General features: G+C 49.3%; 2 protein-coding genes across 3 annotated transcripts; both read left to right on the forward strand.

Annotated features, from left to right (window-relative positions):
- Positions 1-505: 505 nt before the first annotated feature.
- Positions 506-22,968, forward strand: LOC6728751 (dynein axonemal heavy chain 5). Of its 2 annotated transcripts, XM_016177105.3 has the most exons (35): positions 506-679; positions 735-894; positions 948-1,098; positions 1,152-1,896; positions 1,961-2,171; positions 2,231-3,099; positions 3,157-3,276; positions 3,331-3,487; positions 3,576-3,630; positions 3,843-3,976; positions 4,036-4,238; positions 4,482-4,778; positions 4,842-5,286; positions 6,091-6,290; positions 6,350-8,221; positions 8,312-8,484; positions 9,494-9,649; positions 9,709-9,919; positions 11,421-11,807; positions 11,865-12,450; positions 12,519-12,752; positions 13,382-14,679; positions 14,808-16,187; positions 16,478-16,726; positions 16,792-18,529; positions 18,592-18,646; positions 18,764-18,861; positions 18,925-19,217; positions 19,294-19,786; positions 20,087-20,276; positions 20,341-20,497; positions 21,564-21,659; positions 21,724-21,780; positions 22,129-22,261; positions 22,336-22,968. In XM_016177105.3, exons 1-35 carry the CDS (start codon positions 521-523, stop codon positions 22,587-22,589), a joined length of 14,016 nt encoding a protein of 4,671 aa, XP_016035421.2. In that variant the 5' UTR covers positions 506-520; the 3' UTR covers positions 22,590-22,968. The 2 variants fall into 2 exon arrangements, with proteins under 2 accessions (XP_016035421.2, XP_016035423.2); XM_016177107.3 differs by having other exon boundaries at positions 4,482-5,286.
- Positions 20,855-21,516, forward strand: LOC27208104. The gene has a single exon (XM_016183729.3). The coding sequence runs from the start codon at positions 20,970-20,972 to the stop codon at positions 21,444-21,446; it is 477 nt and encodes a 158-aa protein (XP_016035424.1). The 5' UTR covers positions 20,855-20,969; the 3' UTR covers positions 21,447-21,516.
- Positions 22,969-23,160: the final 192 nt, after the last annotated feature.

The following is a 23,160-nucleotide window of genomic DNA, read 5'->3' on the forward strand; positions in this document are numbered from 1 at the left end:
TTGCTCGTAGTTGAGGCTCTACCCATGTAATATCTTCCTAATACACCAATCTTCATTTCGTTTTAGCTGAGTAACCCAAAATCCACATAGATGCAACTGTAAAGAACTTCACTTCCGTTGCTGCAAAAAGATAACCTAGTAAAATGTTACGAAATCACCTTTCAACTTATACTGTATAGCATTTAGAGGTCACCACTTTTGATTTTTGCATTACTTCTGGTATTTAATTGTCATGCTATATGGGTAATGTTGTTGTAGATTTTTGAATGTAGTATCGAACTTTTACTAAGTTTACTATGTGCCATTTTTGAAACTAACGAACTCTTGGTCTCTTTCGTTTTTGAATTTTGAAAACCGAACATTTTGTAAACACCAAATTGTTTTTTGTACAACCAAAAATATAACCATCACTACGCACTGCAAAATATTGATTGTTAAACTATTTTCTGGAAACCAAACGGTTTCGCGAATGTCGGACCTGACAACACGGATTCGAATATAACGAATTAACTTTTAAAAAATGGACCCCGACGAAGCGCAGCGGAGGCGCGAGGAATGCGAGCGAAAGGCCCGACGTGGGGAGATGGATCCCCGGCTGGAGTTCACCTTCCAGCTCCTGATCGATGCCACCCAGTTGCCCAGGCATCAGCTCATGGACTACATATTCGAAGGGGACATGGTAGGCGCGTCACTTGCCACTTGGTATCTTAACTGTCTGAGCATCCGTTTCCCAGCTCGATGAGATCAATCAGCTGTTCCTGCCCAATATGAAGAACAAGCTGCTGTGGTTCTACCAGGAGACGGATGACCCAGAGCCCACGCCAGTGCCCGATCCAAATAAGCCGGGACCCTCGCGATCCGGGGTAGCTTCCAGTAGCTCCAAGACCCCACAGGGTGAGTCCTAGTTTCAATAAGGAATCATTTCTATGTTAGTTATCATCCGCCAGGTGGCGCGTCTCCAAGTGGCATGCCACACCCCAAGCACAAGAAGCTGTTCCTCACAGATGGATGGACCTGTGCCTTCACCGGCGTATGTATCTATATATTTCGGGTGAATACCTCAAAGCAGCTGCCGGAGGAGGGTTTCCAGAAGGATTTGTGAGTATACAGCGGTATCCTTGTAGAATAATCATCCAAGAAGATACTCAAAGGTATTGCGGAGTGATCGATGCAAAGAACATCGGACTAGTGACCTCAATCGAGCGGATTGTGGAGTTCGTGTTCATGCAGGCCCTGGCCTTTCCCAGTCTGGAGGGCGACGAGGAGGACGTGAGCTGTGGGCTCATCAAGGGACAGCTCCTGCCGGGATTGCGATCCTTCTGCAGTGCCCTGCGCGTTTGCGAGCAGGTGTGTGACCATCACAATGTCTTTGCCGACGGCTGCGACATGTTTGAAAAAATCGATGCGGTGGAGGAGGTGAAGGACATGTCCAAGAATCAGGAGTTTTGCGCGCAGCTGGAGGAGCGCGTGAACAACTGGACAAAGGGCATCCTGAAGATACTCGGCGAGAGTGAGCAGCTGCGCAAGGAGAACGACCACAGTGGGCCGCAGGACGAGTTGGAGTACTGGAAGAAGCGAGGGGCCCAGTTCTCGCAGCTGCTGGCCCATTTGCAGGACAAGGAGGTGCAGTTCACGCTGCACTGCCTCTTCCTAGCCGGCTCGCGCATCATAAAGCAGTGGAAGGAGACGGACCGGAAGATCACCTTCTGCTACAACGAGGCGCGCGACAACTCCAAGTTCATCCAGGCCATGGAGACGTGCTGCCACTCACTTTACCTGGACGATCCCGTGAGCATGAAGGAGTCCATCCTGAGCCTGCTGCAAACGGTGCGACTCATCTATAGCGTCTCCCAGTTCTACAACACATCGGAAAGGACATCCGCGCTGATGGTTAAGGTAGGTTTTGTGATTCTAATGATTATAATGTTGAATCTTTATAACTATTGTATTTCATCATTAGATAACTAACCAAATGATTGAAACATGCAAGTCGTACATTACTTGTCGCTGCAAGGAGACTATTTGGTCACAGGATCGCAATGTGATCCGCACCAAGCTGAGCAACTGCATCAAGTTGAATCACATATACCACGAGACCTACTACACGGTTAGGGAACAACCTTTTCTTCCGAACCAGACGCCTTTCGGATTTTCCGAGAACTTTGTATTCGGTGAGATCATCACGCTTATCATTAATCACTTTTAAAACTTATCTATTTCCAATTTCCAGGAAAATTTGACACATTTTGCGAGCGGCTTTCGAAGATCATTAGCATGTTTAATTTGATTGACGACTACAATCATTTGTTCGAGCGTCGACTGGAAGGACTTCTTCTGGGTGAAGCCCTCGAGGATGCCTCCAATCACTTTGAGGAGGCCAAAAAGGACGTGACTTCTAGGAAATACGATTACCTGGATCACCGCAACTCAGACTTTAACATCGACTTTGAGAGATTCATTCACAAAACGAACTCCTTAAAGGACACCATTGCTACTCTGATCGAAAAGGATTTCGACACCGTTTGGGAGACACCGCAGTGCATCCGATTCCTGGTGCGATTCGAGAAGGTGAGCGAGAAAATTCCACTCACCAAAATGGATGAGAAGTACACGCGAATCCTGCGCTACGTGGAGAAGGAGGTGGACCGCATCCTGAAAACCTTCCGCAAACAGCGCGATGATCCACCGCTGGCCAGGAACTTTCCACCAATTGCCGGAAGGATTCACTGGTGTCGTGCCCTGAGTCTACACATCACGGAGCTCATGGATGCGGTGATGGAGCATGTGGTGCTGAGCAACCTGCCCATGGCCAAGGACCTGGATGTGCGGTACCACAATGTGCTGGGCATCCTGCAGGAGTATGAGGACGAGATTGTGTCCATATGGCTGGATCAGGATGTCAGCGTGGCCGATGCATGTCTCCTGCAGCCATTGCTTAGCCTCCAGGGTGATAAGCTGTTCGTCAACCTGCATCCAACTATTCCACTGCTCATCCGGGAGGCCAAGATGCTGGCCAAACTGGACATCGAGCTGCCCATTGTGGCTGCGACGCTGATGAGTCGTCAGCAGTACTTCATCACCATACAGGACTCGCTCAATGTGAGTGGCATAAAACATATATATTGTTCGCCCAGCTAATCTTTTCCTGCCTCGCAGTGCCTGATCAAAATGTTCCTATCGACCGTGAGAGCTGTAAAGCTGGAGGTTCGTCCTTTGTTCCTGCCGCAGTTGGTGCGTCTCACGGCGATGCTGAAACCAGGATTACACACCATCAATGTAAGTCAATCAAACGATATCCTAATTCCACTAAGTTTGTTTCATCCCTTCCAGTGGACAAACCAAAACTGGACGGAGTTCTACGAGCGCTGCAAGCAGGCCATTGAGAATTTTGATGTCCTGGTCGCTCGTGTCCATGACATCTACTCCAATCGCATTCTCCACGTGCTGATGTGGATGCAGGATGTCTCTCTGCAAATTTTACCAGCAGGTTCGTCGCTTTAATTTCTCAAGTTTATTCACTTGTCTTCTAATTGCATGATGATGGTTTAAACTTTTCACATTTGTTTTCCGAGCAGACGATGAAATCTGGACAGTTGACGAGTTTCTGGAGCGGAGCGAGGAGGCTTGCCGGTGAGTCTGACTCTGACACGAGTTCACATAATTCATTAGGATATGCTCCCGAAAATGCTCTGTACATTTCAAGGAACTGGGAACATCTCTGGGTGGGGAACTTTTCAACTGTCTGGGATAGACTTTTGATTATGCTACTTTTAATTTATCGAGTTTAGAATCATATATGAATTATAGGTCTACTTGTGTCCCTTATATTACAATTGTTCCAGCAAAGCGGCCATCGAACTGAATCGGAAGAGCCAAATGGTGTCCGAGGCAGTGGAGGAGGTGCTCAGCCTGGTGGACAGGGCAACTGCTGCCTTCAAGGAGATAGCCGGCGATGATGTGATTACTTTGTTTGATGGTAAGTTCTACGGACGGATGAGGTGAGGGAGTAATTAAGGAGTGCCACCCATTGAGCAGCAGCCACTCCAAAAGGGGACAACTCCGGATCTGGAGGACGCAAGCCGGACGATGGAGGAGGTGGGGGCGGCGGAGCTGCTGCACCCACGACCAGTGGTGGAGGTGGTGGCGGGCAGCAGCAGGACTGGAGCATCCTGTGGTCCTGCTTTGAGAATCCCCTGTCCCTATTGTCCACCACAGAAAGTCTACCCAAAGGCATGCAGGTAAGAGCAATTAAGTAGGATTACTCTAATATTGAAGTAGGTTCTTTCAAAAAAGTATTAAGGGTTTAGTGTAGAAGATTTTAATTGAAAGGATATTTACTAAATTGACATAAAATTCGCATCAGAGTACATAAGTTGTAGTTCAAAATCCAATGGTAGAGCACAGATCTCTTGAAATAGAAAGGAGAAAGGGATCCCCTTTGGGGGGTCTCTGCTGTCAACATGAATTCACTCCCATTCCAGGACATGGTGTGCAATGCGGTGGTCGAGATGCGTCGCTACTACAGCCGCAAGGTGATCGACGTGCTGATCAAGGTGATCCGGGCCGCTCTGGACACCCTCCGGCGTCGGTTCATCGCCGACGAGAACGAGACGGTGTTCAAGAAGCCGGTCTTCGCGCTGCACGCGCAGCTGCAGATACCCCATGTGGTCATCAAGCCGAATCTGGACGAGCTGCAGGACATATTAGTGACGGCGGGCAAGAACATCACGGGCATTGCGAAGGGCGTGGCGCAGTGGAGCAGCGGCAAAGATCCGCCGGTGCGTACCGCCCCACTGAATAGCTTCGCAATGTTCTCCAAAATCTTGTCTTACCAACCGCAGCAAGTTTCGATGACGGTGCAGCCGCGCGTCGGACGCAACCACAACGAGTCCACCGGTGGCGGGAAGAGCCGGCGGCGCAAGATCTACTGCCTGGCCTCGGAGGAGCGCCCGCAGATGCCGCACATGCTCAAGAGCTTCTACTCGGCCATTATGGACAACAAGGAGGTGGCCAAGGCGGTCAACCAGCTGGCCAGCTGCACCAAGAACGTGAAGCCGGAGATTCAAACCTACATCAAGCGCTGGAAGCCATATCACTTCCTCTGGAAGAACGACCGCACCACTCGCCAGCTGATGGAGTTCGGCCTGCAGGAGTTCGAGACCACGCTGCGATGTCTCTCGGACCTGGATGCCAATCTGCTCGTGGAGCCGGACATGGAGGTCTTCGGACAGTGCGTGGCCGTCTACAACGAAAGGCTCAAGTATGGTTTGGCCATTGAGATCAAGTGTAAGTCTACATTAGCTCATCACTTCATTTATTTACTTCATATATGGAGCAACCATTTAAATTGTATTTTAAAAACATTCAAAAAACATTTTTTTTTGTTATACATTTTCTTTAAAAGGTGTTCATTTGACAAAATTCTGCATAAGTATTGAAACTAACTAGCAATTAATCTAGTTAGTTATAATCAATAAATATGAAACTACATCTTGAGTAATTAACTTTGGAGGTAGATCTATTGAATTTCTATTAAATAGTCTATCTATTAATATATTCACTGAATTATCACTAAGTACAAAAAACATTAACTACATTCCGGCAAAATACCTAAGCATTAGTTACCTCTTTAATTATTTTCCTGGGAAACTAAAGCCATTTAATGACAAAGCAAATGTTAAGATGAAGTTTTTCACCCCACTTCTGGATGATATCCTACCATTTTATTAAATCGACTGACAACAAAGCATCGAGTCTTCTCCGGTTAATCAGCCATAAATTTTGGACACCCTCGCGAATTCTTTTGTTTGGTCGAATGGGAAGCTATTCAAATTGATTGGACTCCAATTAGGCCAACTAATTTGCCTAACCGAACTAGCCGTGCGCAGGCATACCAAAAATAAATTCCCCACTCACTTGAGGGCGGGGGTGGGGGATTCCATTTGGGAGCCAAAGGACGCGGCAGGATGTGACCGGGTGAAGGCGAATTAGCCCTCGTCCTGGCCAGGCTGCCTTGATTAATGACATCGATATCATTGAGCCGCGCTAAATGGACTTTGGATAAACACTTGGCCCCGTTTCTATTTCCAGCCTGCAACCACAAAATCGGGCAGGCCATGAAGAAGAAGTACAAGAAGGAGATGGACTACGTCTATGCGGTAATCAACGAGATGGATCGCAAGCTGGACAGGCCCATCCGCGACCTGGACGATGTGCGTATGATTATGGAGACGCTGGGTAAGATTCGGGAGCAGGAAGTGGACATGGAGCTGCGCATCGATCCCATAGAGGTGAGACTGAATCAACAAGGTGCTGTTCCTCTTACATATACTTATACTTGCACCACCAGGAAGCCTTCAATGTCCTCACCCGCTACGAGGTGCAGGTGGAGCGGGAGCAGTTCGATTTGGTGGACAATTTGCGGGCCACATTTCAGAATCTTTTGGCAGGTGCGCTGCAGGCGCAGGTTAAGCTGCTGGACATGCAGCCGGCCTTCCAGGACGATCTGCGCACCAATCTGGACAACTTCAAGCAGGACAAGATCTCCTACGTAACGGAGTACCGCACCGCGGGACCGATGCAAGCCGGACTGACGCCTCGCGAGGCCTCCGACCGGTTGATACTGTTCCAAAATCGATTCGAGGGCATGTGGCGACGCCTACAGACGTACCAAAGTGGCGAGGAACTCTTCGGTCTGCCCCAGACGGACTATCCAGAGCTCGGCCAGATTCGCAAGGAGCTGAACCTGCTGCAAAAGTTGTACAAGCTGTACAACGACGTGATCGACCGCGTGAGCAGCTACTACGACATTCCGTGGAACGAGGTGGACATCGAGGAGATCAACAACGAGCTGATGGAGTTCCAGAACCGCTGCCGCAAGCTGCCCAAGGGCCTCAAGGAGTGGCCGGCGTTCCATGCTCTGAAGAAGACCATCGACGACTTCAACGACATGTGTCCGCTACTGGAGTTGATGGCGAATAAAGCCATGAAGCCACGCCACTGGCAACGGATCATGGATGTTACTCGCTACATCTTCGAGTTCGACTCGGAGGGTTTCTCGCTCAAGAACATATTGGAGGCGCCGCTGCTGAAGCACAAGGAGGACATCGAGGACATCTGCATCAGTGCGATGAAGGAGAAGGACATCGAGGCGAAGTTGAAGCAGGTCACCAACGAGTGGTCCGTGCACGAGCTGCAGTTCATGAGCTTCAACAATCGCGGCGAGCTGCTGCTCCGGGGCGACACCACGGCGGAGACGATTGGCCAGCTGGAGGATAGCCTGATGGTGCTGGGCTCCCTGCTCTCCAACCGCTACAACGCCCCCTTCCGCAAACAGATCCAGCAGTGGGTCTACGATCTGTCCAACTCGAATGAGATCCTGGAGCGATGGCTACTCGTGCAGAACATGTGGGTCTATCTGGAGGCTGTGTTTGTTGGTGGCGATATCGCGAAGCAACTGCCTAAGGAGGCGAAAAGGTTTTCGAAAATAGACAAATCCTGGCAGAAGATCATGCAGCGGGCCCACGAGACTCCCGGTGTTGTGGCCTGCTGTGTGGGCGATGATCTGCTTAAACAGCTGCTGCCGCATCTGCAGGAGCAGCTGGAGATTTGCCAGAAATCCTTGAGTGGTTACTTGGAGCGCAAGCGCATGATGTTTCCACGCTTCTTCTTTGTGTCAGATCCTGCCCTGCTAGAGATACTGGGTCAGGCTTCCGATTCGCATACCATACAGAACCACCTCCTCAACATATTCGACAATACCAAATCGGTGAAATTCCACGACGTGGAGTACAACAAGATGATGGCCATCATCAGCAGCGAGGGCGAGATGATCCAGCTGGACAGGGCCATTCGAGCGGAGGGCTCGGTGGAGACCTGGCTAACCCAACTGTTGGTCACGGCCCAGGCCTCGCTGCACTCGATCATCCGCACCGCCTATGCCACCATCAACGATCCCAACTTCACGCTGCTTAGCTTCCTGGAGAAGGCTCCGGCCCAGATCGGACTGCTGGGCATTCAGATGGTGTGGACCCGGGATGCCGAAATGGCCCTGATGCGGGGACGCGAACGGAAGGTCATGATGGAGACCAACAACAAGTTCCTGGAGATGCTGAACACCCTCATCGACCAGACTACGCGCAATCTCACGAAGCGGGAGCGCACCAATTTCGAGACCCTGATTACGATTCATGTGCATCAGCGCGATATCTTTGATATCCTGGTGGGTTCCCATAGTTGGTTATTATGAATTCGAATATGAAATTTATATTTCTAATCTTATATTATATAAAATATATACACTGAACTTTAGTGCCGCATGAACATCAAGTCAGCCAACGATTTTGAGTGGCTCAAGCAGTGTCGCTTTTACTTCAAAGAGGACTTGGACAAAACTTGGATTTCGGTTACGGATGTCACATTCACCTATCAGAACGAGTATCTGGGATGCACAGATCGCTTGGTTATCACACCGCTAACAGATCGGTAACATATACTTATATTGATATAGTTTAATTTATGTTTTTGTGGGCTATCGTGATTTTCCATTTGCAAATATCACGTATACGCCACATGGTCCTGATAAATATTTTACAAAAGTTCCCCTCTTGAAAAGAGTTTGCAATTGATTCGCTAGTAACTCCTTTAAACATTATTTTGTTGGTTATACTTAACCTTGGTTAATATTCTCCCACATTCGAATATCCATAAATATTACGTATACGACTCGTTGGCCACTGGAATGTTTTCCTGCCCTCTTCCCACCCACATGCCATAGGCTTCTCAATAATTCCTAAACAATAATTATAAGAGCTGTATTTAATTTGTATTCCCGGCATTATTCTGTCCGCTCTTTCAATGATAAACTTTCGCATTGCTCGAATGCCTGAATAGGAACCGCCTGCACGTGCTCCGCACATTCCTCGTAGCCGTTTCAGTGGCCAAGCAAGTGGAGGGGGTGGCCTAAGTGGAGGATGCAGAGGTGGTGGGATACCACCTTGGAATGCCGCTCTGTAAACAGACGCCCGCCGGTGGCAAACAAGCGTTTTGGGGGCACTTAAAGGCGCTTCAAGTCAATGGCGGAGACGGAGGAATCCCATCCTATTCATTCCATCCCGCGGCAGCGCAAGACGAACTAACTGTGGAACGACGGGACGACGTTGACATGCCCGTAAAGATAAATTTCACTTAGCGGAGCATAAATAAACTTTTGACAGCAGCCAGTCTGGGCCAAACTGGGGGAATCTGCAAAGTGGCGCTATTTTCCTAGAAGGCATCTCTGCTGCCAGGCTGCCAGCTGCTTTGCATTCGCTTCTTGATCTCGCCTCGTAGATTTCCAACCATTCGTCGTCGTCTGACGTCAGCGGGCATTAGGACTTCCTTTGATATTCCGAAGCGTGCCTTCTTTTTGTCTGCCATGACGTTTAATAGTCGGCGGCGTGCGCATCCGCACGTTCCCTTCTTTCCTCTTCATTCCATTCCAAACCCCCCTCAGATGTTACATAACTCTGGCCCAGGCACTCACCTTGTCCATGGGCGGCGCGCCGTGCGGACCAGCCGGAACGGGAAAAACGGAGACCGTCAAGGATATGGGCAAGACGCTGGCCAAGTATGTGGTCGTCTTTAATTGCTCCGATCAAATGGATTACAGGTGGGCTAACTAGATTTAAAGAGATACTAGCACTAAATACTACCTTTCTCTCTTTCCAGAGGCTTGGGTCGCATCTACAAGGGATTGGCCCAATCCGGCAGCTGGGGCTGCTTCGACGAGTTCAATCGCATTGAACTTCCGGTCCTATCCGTGGCCGCCCAACAAGTGGCCGTCGTGCTGACCGCCAAAAAGGAGAAGCGAAAGACCTTCCTCTTCACCGATGGCGATACGATTGAAATGAATCCTGAATTCGGAATCTTCATAACTATGGTAATGTGTGTTTCTTTAACTCAAAATCACAGTGACACGGTCGCCAGATAGCTTCTTTATTTTCTACCCACACGTAAAAGCGCCGACAATCTGTTTGTATTTTTTCTTAAATTCAATTTGCCGCAGGATAACGCGAAAATAACTTTGGCGCCAAAGAAGTGCGAGTGAAGCTTCAGTGTTTATTAAACTAATTGTATACACTTTCAATTTGTTAACATGCGTCATTTTAGTTAACGAACTAGTTTCATAGAGCTTGGTGTAGTTTACTTGATTAGAAGGGAGATAGTTTCTTTGATCAGAAATTAATCATATTTGTCTTGCTCAAGCTCAACCTAAAATCTTCTGAAATTTAAGATTTATTTTCGTTTTAAGGGAATTTACTTGAAAGAGCATTGTTATCTGCTCGTTCAATCCAGCCATTAAAGGCCTTTAAAATGTTTCCCAAAATGAAAGTGACGGCCTCTTCACGCACATAATTCCACGTTATTAGTCATGTACAATTTCTCTCAACCGAAGCCGTAATAAAATTTACTCCAGCACATACGAAAATTCGTGGCGCGGCTAAAAGCGGCCCAAAACCAATAATCGAGGGGGGTGGGGGGAGGTTTTTTGGTTGGTTGGGTGTTGCTTCGAAGGCAAATAGGGCCAAAAAAAAAGGAGACTTTGGCGGTGGCGGCATGACTCGATTACTGTGGCTGCCACATGGAAGCCCAAAATCCGACTGCCAGCTAAAGAGCAACTTTAAGTTGTTGTGCCGCCCAAACGAAACGAAACTTGTTGTAGTTTAATCACAAGTGACGGTAACTATGATCGGGTAATGCGATTAGCGTTAACACGGCGACGCGTCGCCTCGCATATAATGGCGTATGTCAATCAACGCCACCTCATCCAAATCCCCAACCAGCATCCAACTCCGAGCCTGCACATCCGATTCGAGGGAATGATCCTTTTGAAGGCTTTGGCTCAGTTTTAATTTGCGCATTGAGTTATTATGCTCATTTATATAACAATTTCAGCCAGAGCATTTTATTTTAATGAGCCATTATGTGACAGACCGAATTGGGTCGCACACGATTACGGGGACATAGACAAATGGACGCTGGCCGGGAGACCGGAACGAGTTTAATGACGAATCCCTTTGTTGTGGTTACCAGTTTGTGTCGTTCTGTCCGCCTCCGCCTCCGCCTCCTCCTCCTGCTCCTCATTCCTGTTGCTGCTGCCTGGTACACTTCTATCTTTGGGCCAGGTCAATATTTGCAGTCGTGGCTTAAATTCAAATAAACTAGACATGGGGCAGATCCTATTTTTGGGTCCTACGGTTGAGGCTTTAAGTGACTAATTTGGTTTTGGGTCGATTTTCGCTTCTCTCCACCTTCATTAGATGGTTCTGAGAAGATAAGTATTAAGGTTCTAGGAAAGCACAAGTTTCACACTTATGGTTTATACGAGTGTATATATACAATCTAGCATTTATTAGTAATAATGCTATTTACTTGTGTAGAATCCAGGATACGCTGGTCGCAAGGAATTGCCCGAGAATCTGAAAATTCAATTCCGCACCGTGGCAATGATGGTGCCGGATAGACAGATTATCATACGTGTTAAGTTGGCCAGTTGCGGATTCCTGGAAAACATTACGCTGGCCAGGAAGTTCTACACCCTATACAAGTTGTGCGAGGAGCAGCTTACCAAACAGGTGCACTACGATTTCGGACTGCGGAACATCCTGTCCGTTCTGCGAACACTGGGAGCAGCCAAGCGAAGGAACTCCAAGGACACCGAGAGCACCATTGTGATGCGCGTGCTGCGCGACATGAATCTCTCCAAGCTGATCGACGACGATGAGCCGCTTTTCATGTCCTTGGTCTCGGATTTGTTTCCCAATCAGGTGAACCTTTTATTAAAAATCCTTCGTAATCCATGTAGTATTATATGCCTCTTATAGACGCTGGAAAAGACCAATTACCCAGAACTGGAGGCAGCGATTCTCCAGCAAACGGACGAAGCCAGTCTGGTGTACCATCCTCCCTGGGTCCTCAAACTCATCCAGCTGTACGAGACCCAAAATGTTCGCCACGGCATCATGACCCTGGGGCCAAGTGGAGCTGGCAAGACCACCTGCATCCACACCCTAATGAAGGCCATGACCCAGATGGGCGACAATCATCGCGAGATGCGTATGAATCCCAAGGCCATCACGGCTGCCCAAATGTTTGGACGCCTCGATGTGGCCACCAATGATTGGACAGATGGCATATTCTCCGCACTGTGGCGGAAGACTCTGAAGCTGAAAGCGGGCGAGCACGTGTGGTTGGTTCTGGACGGACCGGTGGACAGTATTTGGATAGAGAATCTGAACTCTGTGCTGGACGACAACAAGACGCTAACCCTGGCCAATGGCGATCGTCTGACCATGGCACCATCCGTGAAGATCATATTCGAGCCGCACAACATTGACAATGCATCGCCAGCCACAGTGTCCCGCAATGGAATGGTCTACATGAGCTCCTCAGGATTGGATTCCCGACCAAGTAAGTCATCTCTCTTCTACAGATCTATCAAAGAGCCACATCTCCCAACCAGTTTCTCCAATGATCAGTTGTTCAGGCCTGGTTGAAGAACCGTGCTCCAGGCGAAAAGTCCACGTTCTCGGATCTTTTCGATCAGACCTTCGTGGAGGTCTACAACTGGGGAGTGCAGATGGTGAAGTTGCAAATGCCTGTGCTGCAGTGCAACATTGTCCAGCAGATGCTGTTCATCCTGGAGGGCTTGATACCAGTCAAAAAGGAGGACGAACAGGCCGTGAGCCTGTCCAGCAAGGAGAGCCACGATGGTAAGTGTACATGACCTAACAAGGAACCCAAAACTGAAGCCCCAAAGCGAGCGGTTCGATAAAATGAGAAAATCCCATGCGAATCCCCAACCAAAACCCATCCAAAATGATTGCAACTTTTCAGCGAATAAACGTTTAGAGCATCAAAAACAAGTCGAAGAGGCGCGACGGCAATCGATTGGCAGTCAGATTGTCGGTAAAGTATATCCTAATCCCCGTACTAAGTTGCTAACTAACCAAAAGAGCGTACTAATCGTAGAGCTGACCGCCTAGCTAACACGCCAAATGCTTCTGTGTGTGTAAACTGATACTGTAACTGGAACTTTTAGTTGGGATCCTTGGCTCCCAACTGATCGTCCTTCTAATCCTTCCTTCCTTCAGTAGTGGTGTTTCTGTGTTCGTCCACCCGTAATTGTACCTATCTCTGTGTATTAACCCAAATAGTTGTGTGTGTCTCGTCCAAAAGTTTTATTTATTTTTAGAGTAGAGGTGTCATGGAAATCTCCACATTATCTCGATCCTAGAGATATCTCTTTTATAACCCAAGAGAGACTTCTGTGACACTCCTAAATGTGACTGATTCCCATCCAATGACCATGCATTAACCACATACCTACTTGACCCCACAGAGGACCTCCCTCCGGAGACTTCGATCGAGGAGAAGGAGGACACGTGCACCCCAGAACACTTGCACCGCTTGTACATCTTCGCGCTCGCCTGGGGCCTGGGCGGTTACCTCTCCACTAGCGACCGCCAGAGAATGAACCTCTTCGTGAAGGAATCCTTCCCGCAGCTGGACTACCCGAAGGGTAGTGCCCACGAGAACACAATATTTGACTTCTTTGTTTCTCCAGCGGGCGTGTGGCAGTCGTGGAAGACGCTCGTCACCCCCTATATGTATCCGGAGCTTTCCACACCAGACTATCTGAGCATTCTGGTGCCCATCGTGGATAATGTGCGCATCGACTACCTGATCGGCACCATTGCCAATCAGGAGCGCGCCGTGATGGTGATTGGCGAACAGGGCACGGGCAAGACGGTGATCATGAAGAACTTCATGAAGAAGATGAACGTTGAGTCGTACATGGGCCGGTCCTTTAACTTCTCATCGGCCACCAGTCCGTATCAGTTTCAGCGCACAATTGAGAGCTATGTGGAGAAGCGCGTTGGGGTCACCTTCGGGCCACCCGGTGGCCGGAAATTGATTGTCTTCATCGATGACATCAATTTGCCCGAGATCAATGAGTGGGGCGATCAAATAACCAACGAAATTGTGCGCCAATCCATGGACATGAAGGGCTTCTATAGTTTGGAGAAGCCCGGTGACTTCACCACCATCGTGGATGTCCAATATGTGGCGGCCATGGGCCTGCCCGGCGGCGGACGCAACGACATCCCATCCCGTCTAAAGCGCCAATTTTGCGTATTCAATTGCAACATTCCCGACAACGACTCCATCGATAAGATCTTCCGCGTTATCGGTGAGGGTCACTACAACGCCAAGCGCGGCTTTGTGCCCGAGATCCGCAGTCTGGTCAAGAAGCTGATCGTCGTCACCCGCCATCTGTGGCAGCGCACGCGCGAGAAGCTACTGCCCACTCCGGCCAAGTTCCACTACGTTTTCAGTCTGCGCGACTTGTCGCGCATTTGGCAGGGCATGGTTGGCACCTTATCCACGGTGATCACTTCCGAAAGTGTCCTCATGGCATTGTGGAAGCACGAGTGCACGCGAGTATTCGCCGATCGCTTCACCACGTTCCAGGACAAGGAGTGGTTCGGCTCAGAGCTGGCATGTCTCGTGCGCGAGGAGTTGGGCGACTCCCACTCCCAGATGATCCTGCCGAATCCGGTGTTCGTTGATTTCATGCGCGACGCCCCCGAGCCAACTGGCGAGGAGGGCGAGGACACCGACATGGAGCTACCCAAGGTAGGTCAAGTTTACTTCATATTTATTGCTTAAGTTTAATCGAATCAATCTTACAAGACTACAAGTTTTCCCGCTTGATATATGCTGAGATACTAACCAGTTATCCATCTACTCTATTTGTTTCCAAGGTTTACGAGCCGGTCCACTCACATGAAGTGCTCCGCGAGCGTCTCGTCATGTTCCTCGCCCAGTTTAATGAAATGGTGCGAGGGTCGGGAATGGATTTGGTGTTCTTCCCGGATGCAATGCTGCATCTGGTGAAGATCTCCCGCATCATTCGGCATCCGAGGGGATCCGTTATGCTTGTCGGGGTCGGCGGTTCTGGAAAACAGTCGCTAACGAAATTGGCATCGTTCATAGCTGGCTACAAGACATTCCAAATTGCGTTGACGCGTTCGTACAACGTGGCCAATTTTCTTGAGGATCTAAAGCTGCTCTACCGCACCTGCGGCGTTCAGGGCAAGGGCACAACCTTTCTCTTCACCGACATGGATATCAAGGAGGAAGGTTTCCTCGAGTATCTGAACAACATACTCTCGAGCGGCGTTATATCAAATTTATTCTCGCGCGATGAGCAGGCCGAAATCGTGCAGGAGCTAACGCCGGTCATGAAACGCGAGAATCAACGCAAAACAGCGACCCCGGAAAGTGTGATGGACTTCTTTTTGGCGCGCACCTGCACCAATCTGCACGTGGCCTTCTGCTTCTCGCCCGTGGGCGAGACGTTCCGGTCCAGGGTGCAGCGCTTCCCCGCCTTGGTCTCCGGCTGCACCATTGACTGGCTGCATCCGTGGCCCAAGGATGCATTGGTCTCGGTTGCCCGACACTTTCTGAGCCACTTCGAGATCGAGTGCACACCGGCCGTCAAGGAGGAGCTGGTCAATGCCCTCGGCTCCATACAGGACATCGTTGCGGAAACGTCGCAGGAGTACTTCCAGCGATTCCGCCGCGCAACGCACGTGACACCCAAATCTTATCTGAACTTCATTGCCGGCTACAAGAATATCTATCAAATGAAGCAGCAAGAGCTGCGCGATGGTGTGGAGAAGATGGATACGGGCTTGGAGAAACTGAAAGAGGCCTCCGCCTCGGTTGAGATCCTCAAGAAGGATCTGGTGGTAATGGAAGAGGAGCTTGTAGAAGCCTCTAAGAATGCGGAATCAGTGCTAGTGGAGGTGACGGAGCGCGCGATGCAAGCGGAGATCGTCAAGAACCAGGTGCTCATCGTGAAGGATAAGGCCGAGGCCCTGGTGGCCTGCATCGCCCACGAGAAGGCGCTGGCCGAGGAGAAGCTGGAGGCGGCAAAGCCGGCTCTCGAGGAGGCCGAGAATGCCCTGAACACAATCAAGCCGGCCCACATCGCCACCGTGCGCAAGTTGGGCCGTCCGCCGCACCTGATCATGCGGATCATGGACTGCGTCCTGATCCTATTCAAGCGGAAGCTTCATCCGTGCATTCCCGACGCGGGCACACCGTGCCCCAAGCCTTCGTGGCAGGAATCCCTAAAGGTTTGCACATGGAGGATAGTCTAAATGTAGTATGATCCAGGAGCAATGCTCCTGTACGATCGCACAACTTACTATATTGAAAAACTTCCTCCACTGCTTAATTTGTAATTTATTTCTTAACTTGCTACTATATTTTTTGTTAAGCTAATCAAATTTGCAGATTTCATTAGTGCAGCCCCCATAAGTATGCAATTAGTTCTATAAAACAAAAAGGTCTCTTGTATAATATCATAGTCTTGTTTAGATCATAGTCGGTCAAGTCGACTATAACTGGATTCCTCCATCCCCAGATGATGGCCAGTGCCACCTTCCTGCTGCAACTGCAAAACTATCCCAAGGATACCATCAACGACGAGATGATCGATCTGCTGCAGCCGTACTTCCGCATGGAGGACTACAACATGGACATGGCACGCCGAGTGTGCGGAGACGTGGCTGGCTTGCTGTCCTGGACCAAAGCCATGTCCTTCTTTCACAGCGTCAACAAGGAGGTGCTGCCCCTGAAGGCAAATCTCACCATGCAGGAAGCGAGACTAAAGGTAACTGAAGTGAAGGAATCCGATTACTATATAAAGTACCTACCTTGCCTTACTCACCTTTTCAGCTTGCTATGGACGACTTGGCTGGTGCCGAGGAGCAGCTGCGGGAGCGCGAGGAAGCCCTGCAGGCTGTCAAGGATCAGTACGACAAGGCTGTGGGCGAGAAACAGAGGTTGACGGATGCGGCCAACGTTTGCCTGCGCAAGATGACCGCGGCTACGGCGCTGATCAATGGATTGTCGGATGAGAAGCACCGCTGGACCAACCAGAGCAAGGAGTTCAAGATACAGCTGGGTAAACTGGTGGGCGATGTTCTGTTGGCCACCGGCTTCCTCTCCTACTGCGGACCGTACAACCAGGAATTCAGAGCCAATCTGATCAAGACTTGGATGGGCATACTGAAGCAGAAGTACATACCCTTCACCACCGGACTGAACATAATCAACATGCTGGTGGACTCATCGACCGTGTCGGAATGGACGCTACAGGGATTGCCCAACGATGAGTTGTCGGTGCAGAATGCCCTGATAGCCACCAAGTCGAGCAGTTATCCACTGCTGGTGGATCCGCAGACGCAGGGCAAGATCTGGATCAAGTGCAAGGAGGATCGCAACGAACTGCAAATAACCTCCCTGAATCACAAGTACTTCCGCACCCATCTCGAGGACTCGCTGTCGCTGGGCAGGCCACTGCTGATCGAGGATGTGGGCATTGACCTGGATCCGGTGATTGACAATGTGCTGGAGAAGAACTTCATCAAGTCGGGCAGCATAGAGAAGGTGTTGGTGGGCGACAAGGAGTGCGACGTGATGCCGGGCTTTATGCTCTACATCACCACGAAATTGCCCAATCCAGCCTTTAGTCCGGAGGTCAGTGCCAAGACCTCGATCATTGACTTTACGGTCACCATGCGGGGGCTTGAGGACCAGCTTTTGGGTCGCGTCATCCTCATGGAAAAGTCCGATTTGGAGGCGGAGAGGGTGGCCCTCTTTGAGACGGTCATGCAGAACCAGCGGAATATGAAGGAACTGGAGGCGAACCTCCTGCTCCGACTGAGCTCATCCCAGGGCTCCCTGGTGGATGATGAAGCTCTAATCGAAGTGCTGCGGGTCACGAAAACCACTGCGGAGGAGGTCAACCAGAAGCTCAAGATCTCCGAAGTCACGGAGCGCAAGATCATGAAGGCGCGCGAAGAGTTCCGGGCGGTGGCCAAACGTGGATCGATCCTTTACTTCCTGATCGTCGAGATGAGCAATGTGAATGCCATGTACCAGAACTCGCTGAAACAGTTCCTGGTCATCTTCAACCATTCCATCACCAAGTCAACCAAGTCCAGCGTCACCGAGGAGCGAATTAACATCATTTTGCGTTACTTGACCTACGAGGTGTACAAGTTCACCAATCGCAGTCTTTACGAGCGGCACAAACAGTTATTCACCCTGATGCTGGCCATCAAGATTGATTACCACAATGGAAACATCAGCCACGAGGAGTTCCTCACCTTTATCAAAGGCGGTGCTTCGTTGGACCTGAATGCCGTCACCCCGAAACCCTTCCGCTGGATTCTGGACATCACCTGGCTGAATCTGGTGGAGATCAGCAAGCTGGAAACCTTCTCCACCGTCCTCCAAGTGATCGAGCTGAACGAGAAGGATTGGCGCTGCTGGTACGAGTGCGAGAAGCCGGAGAACGAGGAGATCCCCTGCGGATACAATGCCATCCTGGATGGCTTCAGAAAGCTGCTGCTCATCCGTTCATGGTGTCCCGATCGCACAATTTCGCAGGCAAAGAAGTATATAGAAGGTCTATATCCCACCTTTTGTATCTGACATCTTTATGTTAATAATCGAATATTGTTTTTTAAGAATCTTTGGGACCGGAGTATAGTGAAATGCAAATCCTTGATTTGGAAGAAATGTGGTAAGCTAAAGAGTTTGTATCAAAAGCAGATCCTTATAACTTGGATTATCAACAATATATAAAACCATATAGAGCGGATACTATATATACTGTGATATACTGTGGATATATTTTTAGGCTGGAGTCCGAACCTCGTACTCCATTTGTTTGCCTGCTGTCCATCGGATCGGATCCGACCACCCAAATTGGAGCTCTGGCCAAGCAAAAGAGCATAGGTGAGCCATGCAAAGAGATATAGTTGAAAATGTGCCATCACTTATTTGTTTAATCGCCCGCAGTTTTGAAATCCGTGTCGATGGGTCAGGGGCAGGAGTACCATGCACGCAAGATGATAATCGAGTCGATGGCCATCGGTGGATGGGTGCTGCTCCAGAACGTGCACCTGTCGCTGCCCTTCTGCTCCGAGATAATCGACATGCTGGTGGAGAGCGAGCACATTGACGACTCCTTCCGCATGTGGGTGACGACGGAGCCGCACAACGAGTTCCCCATCGGCCTGCTGCAGATGGCTCTCAAATTCACCAATGAACCCCCACAGGGAATACGTGCCAGTCTCAAGCGGAGCTACCAGGTGGGCAAATATGAGGAGGCTTGCTTAATATTTAATTTTCAATCTTTTTTTCTTTCGGCTGCTCCATCCGCACCAGTCGTTCACCCAGGACTTCCTCGACTACACCTCGGCCACCCAGTGGCCCCCGCTGCTCTATACGGTGGCCTTCCTCCACACCATCGTCCAGGAGCGGCGCAAGTTCGGTCCACTGGGTTGGAACATACCCTACGAGTTCAATCAGGCCGACTTCGCGGCCAGCGTTCAGTTCATCCAGAACCATCTGGACGAGATGGATCCCAAGAAGGGCGTCTCCTGGCAGACCCTGGTCTACATGATTGGCGAGGTCCAGTACGGCGGTCGGGTGACCGATGACTTTGACAAGCGACTGCTCACCACATTCACCTCCGTGTGGTTCTGCGAACCACTGCTGTCCAATTCCTTTGAGTTCTACAAGGGCTACAAGGTGCCGGGCACGAAGAGTCTGCAAGGATTCATCGATTATATCAACAGTTTGCCGGCCTACGACACCCCCGAGGTGTTTGGCCTGCACTCCAATGCCGACATCACGTACCAAATAAACTCGGCCAAAGGTGAGTGGCGGGATGTGATTCCCTGGTTTCGGTTTCCCATGCTCCGATACCTCACATTTAATGGACACCAATGCACGGAGTCGTAAATTATCAATGCGCTTAATTTAATGTAAAGCCCTGTTGCATAATCAATTCGGACATGGCCAGTTGAATGTGTGAAATCAGTAAACCGAATATTCGGCAAGTTTTTTTAGGAGCAACCATCAACCCACTCGGGCATTAGCGCATTAGCATATTCGATGGTCCCCGAAATCCTTGATTGTTTACCTCTCAATTCTCTCAATCCCCCACCATCCGCAGGCATCCTCGACACCATCCTCAGTGTCCAGCCCAAGGAGGGCGGCGGAGGCGGAGGCGAGACCCGGGAGAGCATCGTCTACCAACTGGCGGATGACATGCTACGCAAACTGCCCGCCCAGTACAACGCCTACGAGGTGCGAGAGAACCTGACCCGGATGGGCATACTCCTGCCCATGAACATTTTCCTCAGGCAAGTGACCGCCATGATGCTCATGATGGCCATGGTAATAAGCGGGGGTGGTGTTTAATTGCAGGCAGGAAATCGATCGGATGCAGAGGGTCATTAAACGCGTCCACACCTGCCTCTGCGACCTCAAGCTGGCGATTGATGGCACCATTGTGATGAGTCCCGCCCTGAAGGAGTCGCTCGATGCCATGTACGATGCCCGCATTCCGGAGACCTGGATGAAGGTATGTGCTCGGTGATAATAGTGAAAAAATAGTGTTTTAACCCAATTCGCCTGCGAAACAGTTGCGACTGTCTACTTTAATCCCCTTTAGTATTTTGCTTTGGGCAAGGCCAAATTTCTACCAAATATGGAAATTTTACAATTTCGCTTTGATTTCTGCCATGGGGAATATACATTTTTTCGCCGGCCTTTTATGTTTCAATACTGGTAAATTATGCGCGAAAACGTTTGACGCCCCAAAGCGTTGTAATCACATTCAGTTACCTGCTGAAAATAATGGAAATATCATTAAACAAAGGATATCTTTGTTTTCATTAATGTGTTCTAGAAATGAATTTTCCATTATGTATGCTATTATGGGTTGTCCTAGAGAAAACATTCAATAATACTAGTATAGAAACACCCGATATAGTGTAGCTACAACTATACACATCCCAATAAACTAATACCCATTCAAAGCAAAAGAAAGGACAATGTCCGAAAACAAGTACAGTTTGAAGAAGGATGCCACCTTCCATGCGAACAGTGGATCGCAACCAGATCTATTGGATCGAACCTACGGATTTCTGAAGGCGGCCCGAATAAACACTCCCATCCCAAAGTCCCGTGTATCCATGGATACGCGTAAGCTTGTGCAGAAATTGCAGACCATTAACAAGCAGGATCAGGAAGAGGACGAGGACGAGGACGAGGACGAGTTTGATAATTTTACTTCCCTTATGTCCTCGGAGGATTCGGAATGCGCCGGAATGTCGGAGTTTGAACTCAAACGGAAAGAATTCGATACCGCCGAATTTACCATAACTCGAGGCATCAAGCTAAGTCAATTATTTTGTCCCAAGGATTCGGGCCTACATCTGCCGCTGGCTTCGAAGGAAGCTGCGGGCTTAAACTCTTTCGATGACATGAAGACCTACTGTCGACAAATGAACATCCATTTGGCCAGATGAATCGCGGTGCAGGGATTGCCGAATCTTAATATATTATACTTTGCTTACGAATAAATCCTACTCTTATATACATTGCTTAGTTACCTTCACTTTTGTCCTTGTCGCCATGCATTTCAGATATCCTGGGAATCGACTACGCTGGGCTTTTGGTACACCGAGCTGCTCGAGCGCAATGGACAGTTTCGCACTTGGATATCAACGGATAGACCAAAGGTGAGTAGTTTCATATGGCAAAACTATTTAATCTCCTTTGATTCGTACTTTAATTCGTGAGCAGGTGTTCTGGATGACCGGCTTCTTCAATCCTCAAGGCTTTCTAACAGCCATGCGACAGGTGAGTCTCTTAACAAGTAGCAGCTGAGTAAGCCGAAATTATATATTGTTGCATAGTTGCCTAACAAGCGAACGGGATATGAATACCAAGCGCACTTCGCCTTAACTAACCAGAAATCGATGTCCTGCGAAAATAGGTCCTTTGTCATTCGCATTGTGAGGAGCACTTCCTTTATGCCCAAGCGATTGCCATTAAGACGCACATACATTTCACCCCACTTCTGCTGATTGACATATCTGATTCCCCACCTCAAAGGTTATTCACTTCCTTTTACTTTCATTTCTTTTTTTTGCATATCTGCGGCGGTACTTGAAAAACGCACTTGTAAATCCCTGGAATCGATACTAGGAGGTGACGCGTGCCCACAAAGGTTGGGCCCTGGACTCGGTGGTGCTGCAGAACCAAATAACGCGCTACAACAAGGAGGACATCACCGAGTACCCCACGGAGGGCGTCTATGTCCACGGATTGTTCCTGGAGGGTAAGTCCCCCCCCCCCCCCCCTCCCAGCCCTTTCAAGGTCATGAACTGGGTGATTCCACTTCGTGTTTCGCAGGTGCCTCCCTGGATCGTCGCAGCGGCAAGCTGATTGAGTCCAAGATGAAGGTGCTCTACGAACAGATGCCCGTCATCTATATATACGCGATAAACACGACGGCCGGCAAGGATCCCAAGCTGTACGAGTGCCCCATCTATCGGAAGCCGCAGCGGACGGACCTAAAGTATGTCGGTTCCATTGACTTCGAGACCGAATTCAATCCCAAGCACTGGACCCTGCGCGGAGTGGCCCTGCTCTGTGACATCAAGTGAACCCGCAATGGAATGGAAGCCCCCAGACCGTTGCCTGTTTCCAGGTCCAATACCGAAGCCATTGGCCATTGTTTGCCATCATGTCAACGGCTGTACGTGAGTGGGGCTCCTAATGGCCCTGTGATAATTATCTTTTTTCGTTGGTTGGACGTTAAAGTTTCGTTGCGTTCCTTGTAATCCGGCGCAAATACAACGTTATTAATTAAGCCCTCGGGTGAGGCGGGCCAAACTGTTTGCACTCGGGATCGACCAGCACAATTATTATTAGCTGTTATCCATTGTGGTCGAAATAAAAAGCGCACCTAGAAAACCCTTAGAGAATTAGGCATGTGAGTAGCGAAATCGCAGAGTTTAATAAAGCCTTAGGTACACAAGTGTATAGCCAATGTTTCGGGATTTACGATTGAGTATATGCTGCAAACAGCACACTTATTCATACGACTTCTGATACCCTGTAAGGGAGGCGAACTATGAAAAATGCCAAGTATCGATTGAAGGTGACTTAAAAGTACCTTCCTTTTGAATGCCAAAACAATTAGCGCAGTATTATGATTGCTTATCTGGGGAATTG

The sequence above is a fragment of the Drosophila simulans genome, chromosome 3R, assembly GCF_016746395.2.
Source record: "Drosophila simulans strain w501 chromosome 3R, Prin_Dsim_3.1, whole genome shotgun sequence".
NCBI lineage: Eukaryota > Metazoa > Arthropoda > Insecta > Diptera > Drosophilidae > Drosophila > Drosophila simulans.

Bases quoted from the DNA above. Each gene is read 5' to 3' on its own strand.
- LOC6728751 (XM_016177107.3), top strand. From the start codon at position 521: ATGGACCCCGACGAAGCGCAGCGGAGGCGCGAGGAATGCGAGCGAAAG. The intron at 3,977-4,035 runs GTAAGTTCTACG...CCCATTGAGCAG, and splicing joins TGTGATTACTTTGTTTGATG to CAGCCACTCCAAAAGGGGAC. The intron at 16,727-16,791 runs GTAACTGAAGTG...TCACCTTTTCAG, and splicing joins TGCAGGAAGCGAGACTAAAG to CTTGCTATGGACGACTTGGC.
- LOC27208104 (XM_016183729.3), top strand. From the start codon at position 20,970: ATGTCCGAAAACAAGTACAGTTTGAAGAAGGATGCCACCTTCCATGCG.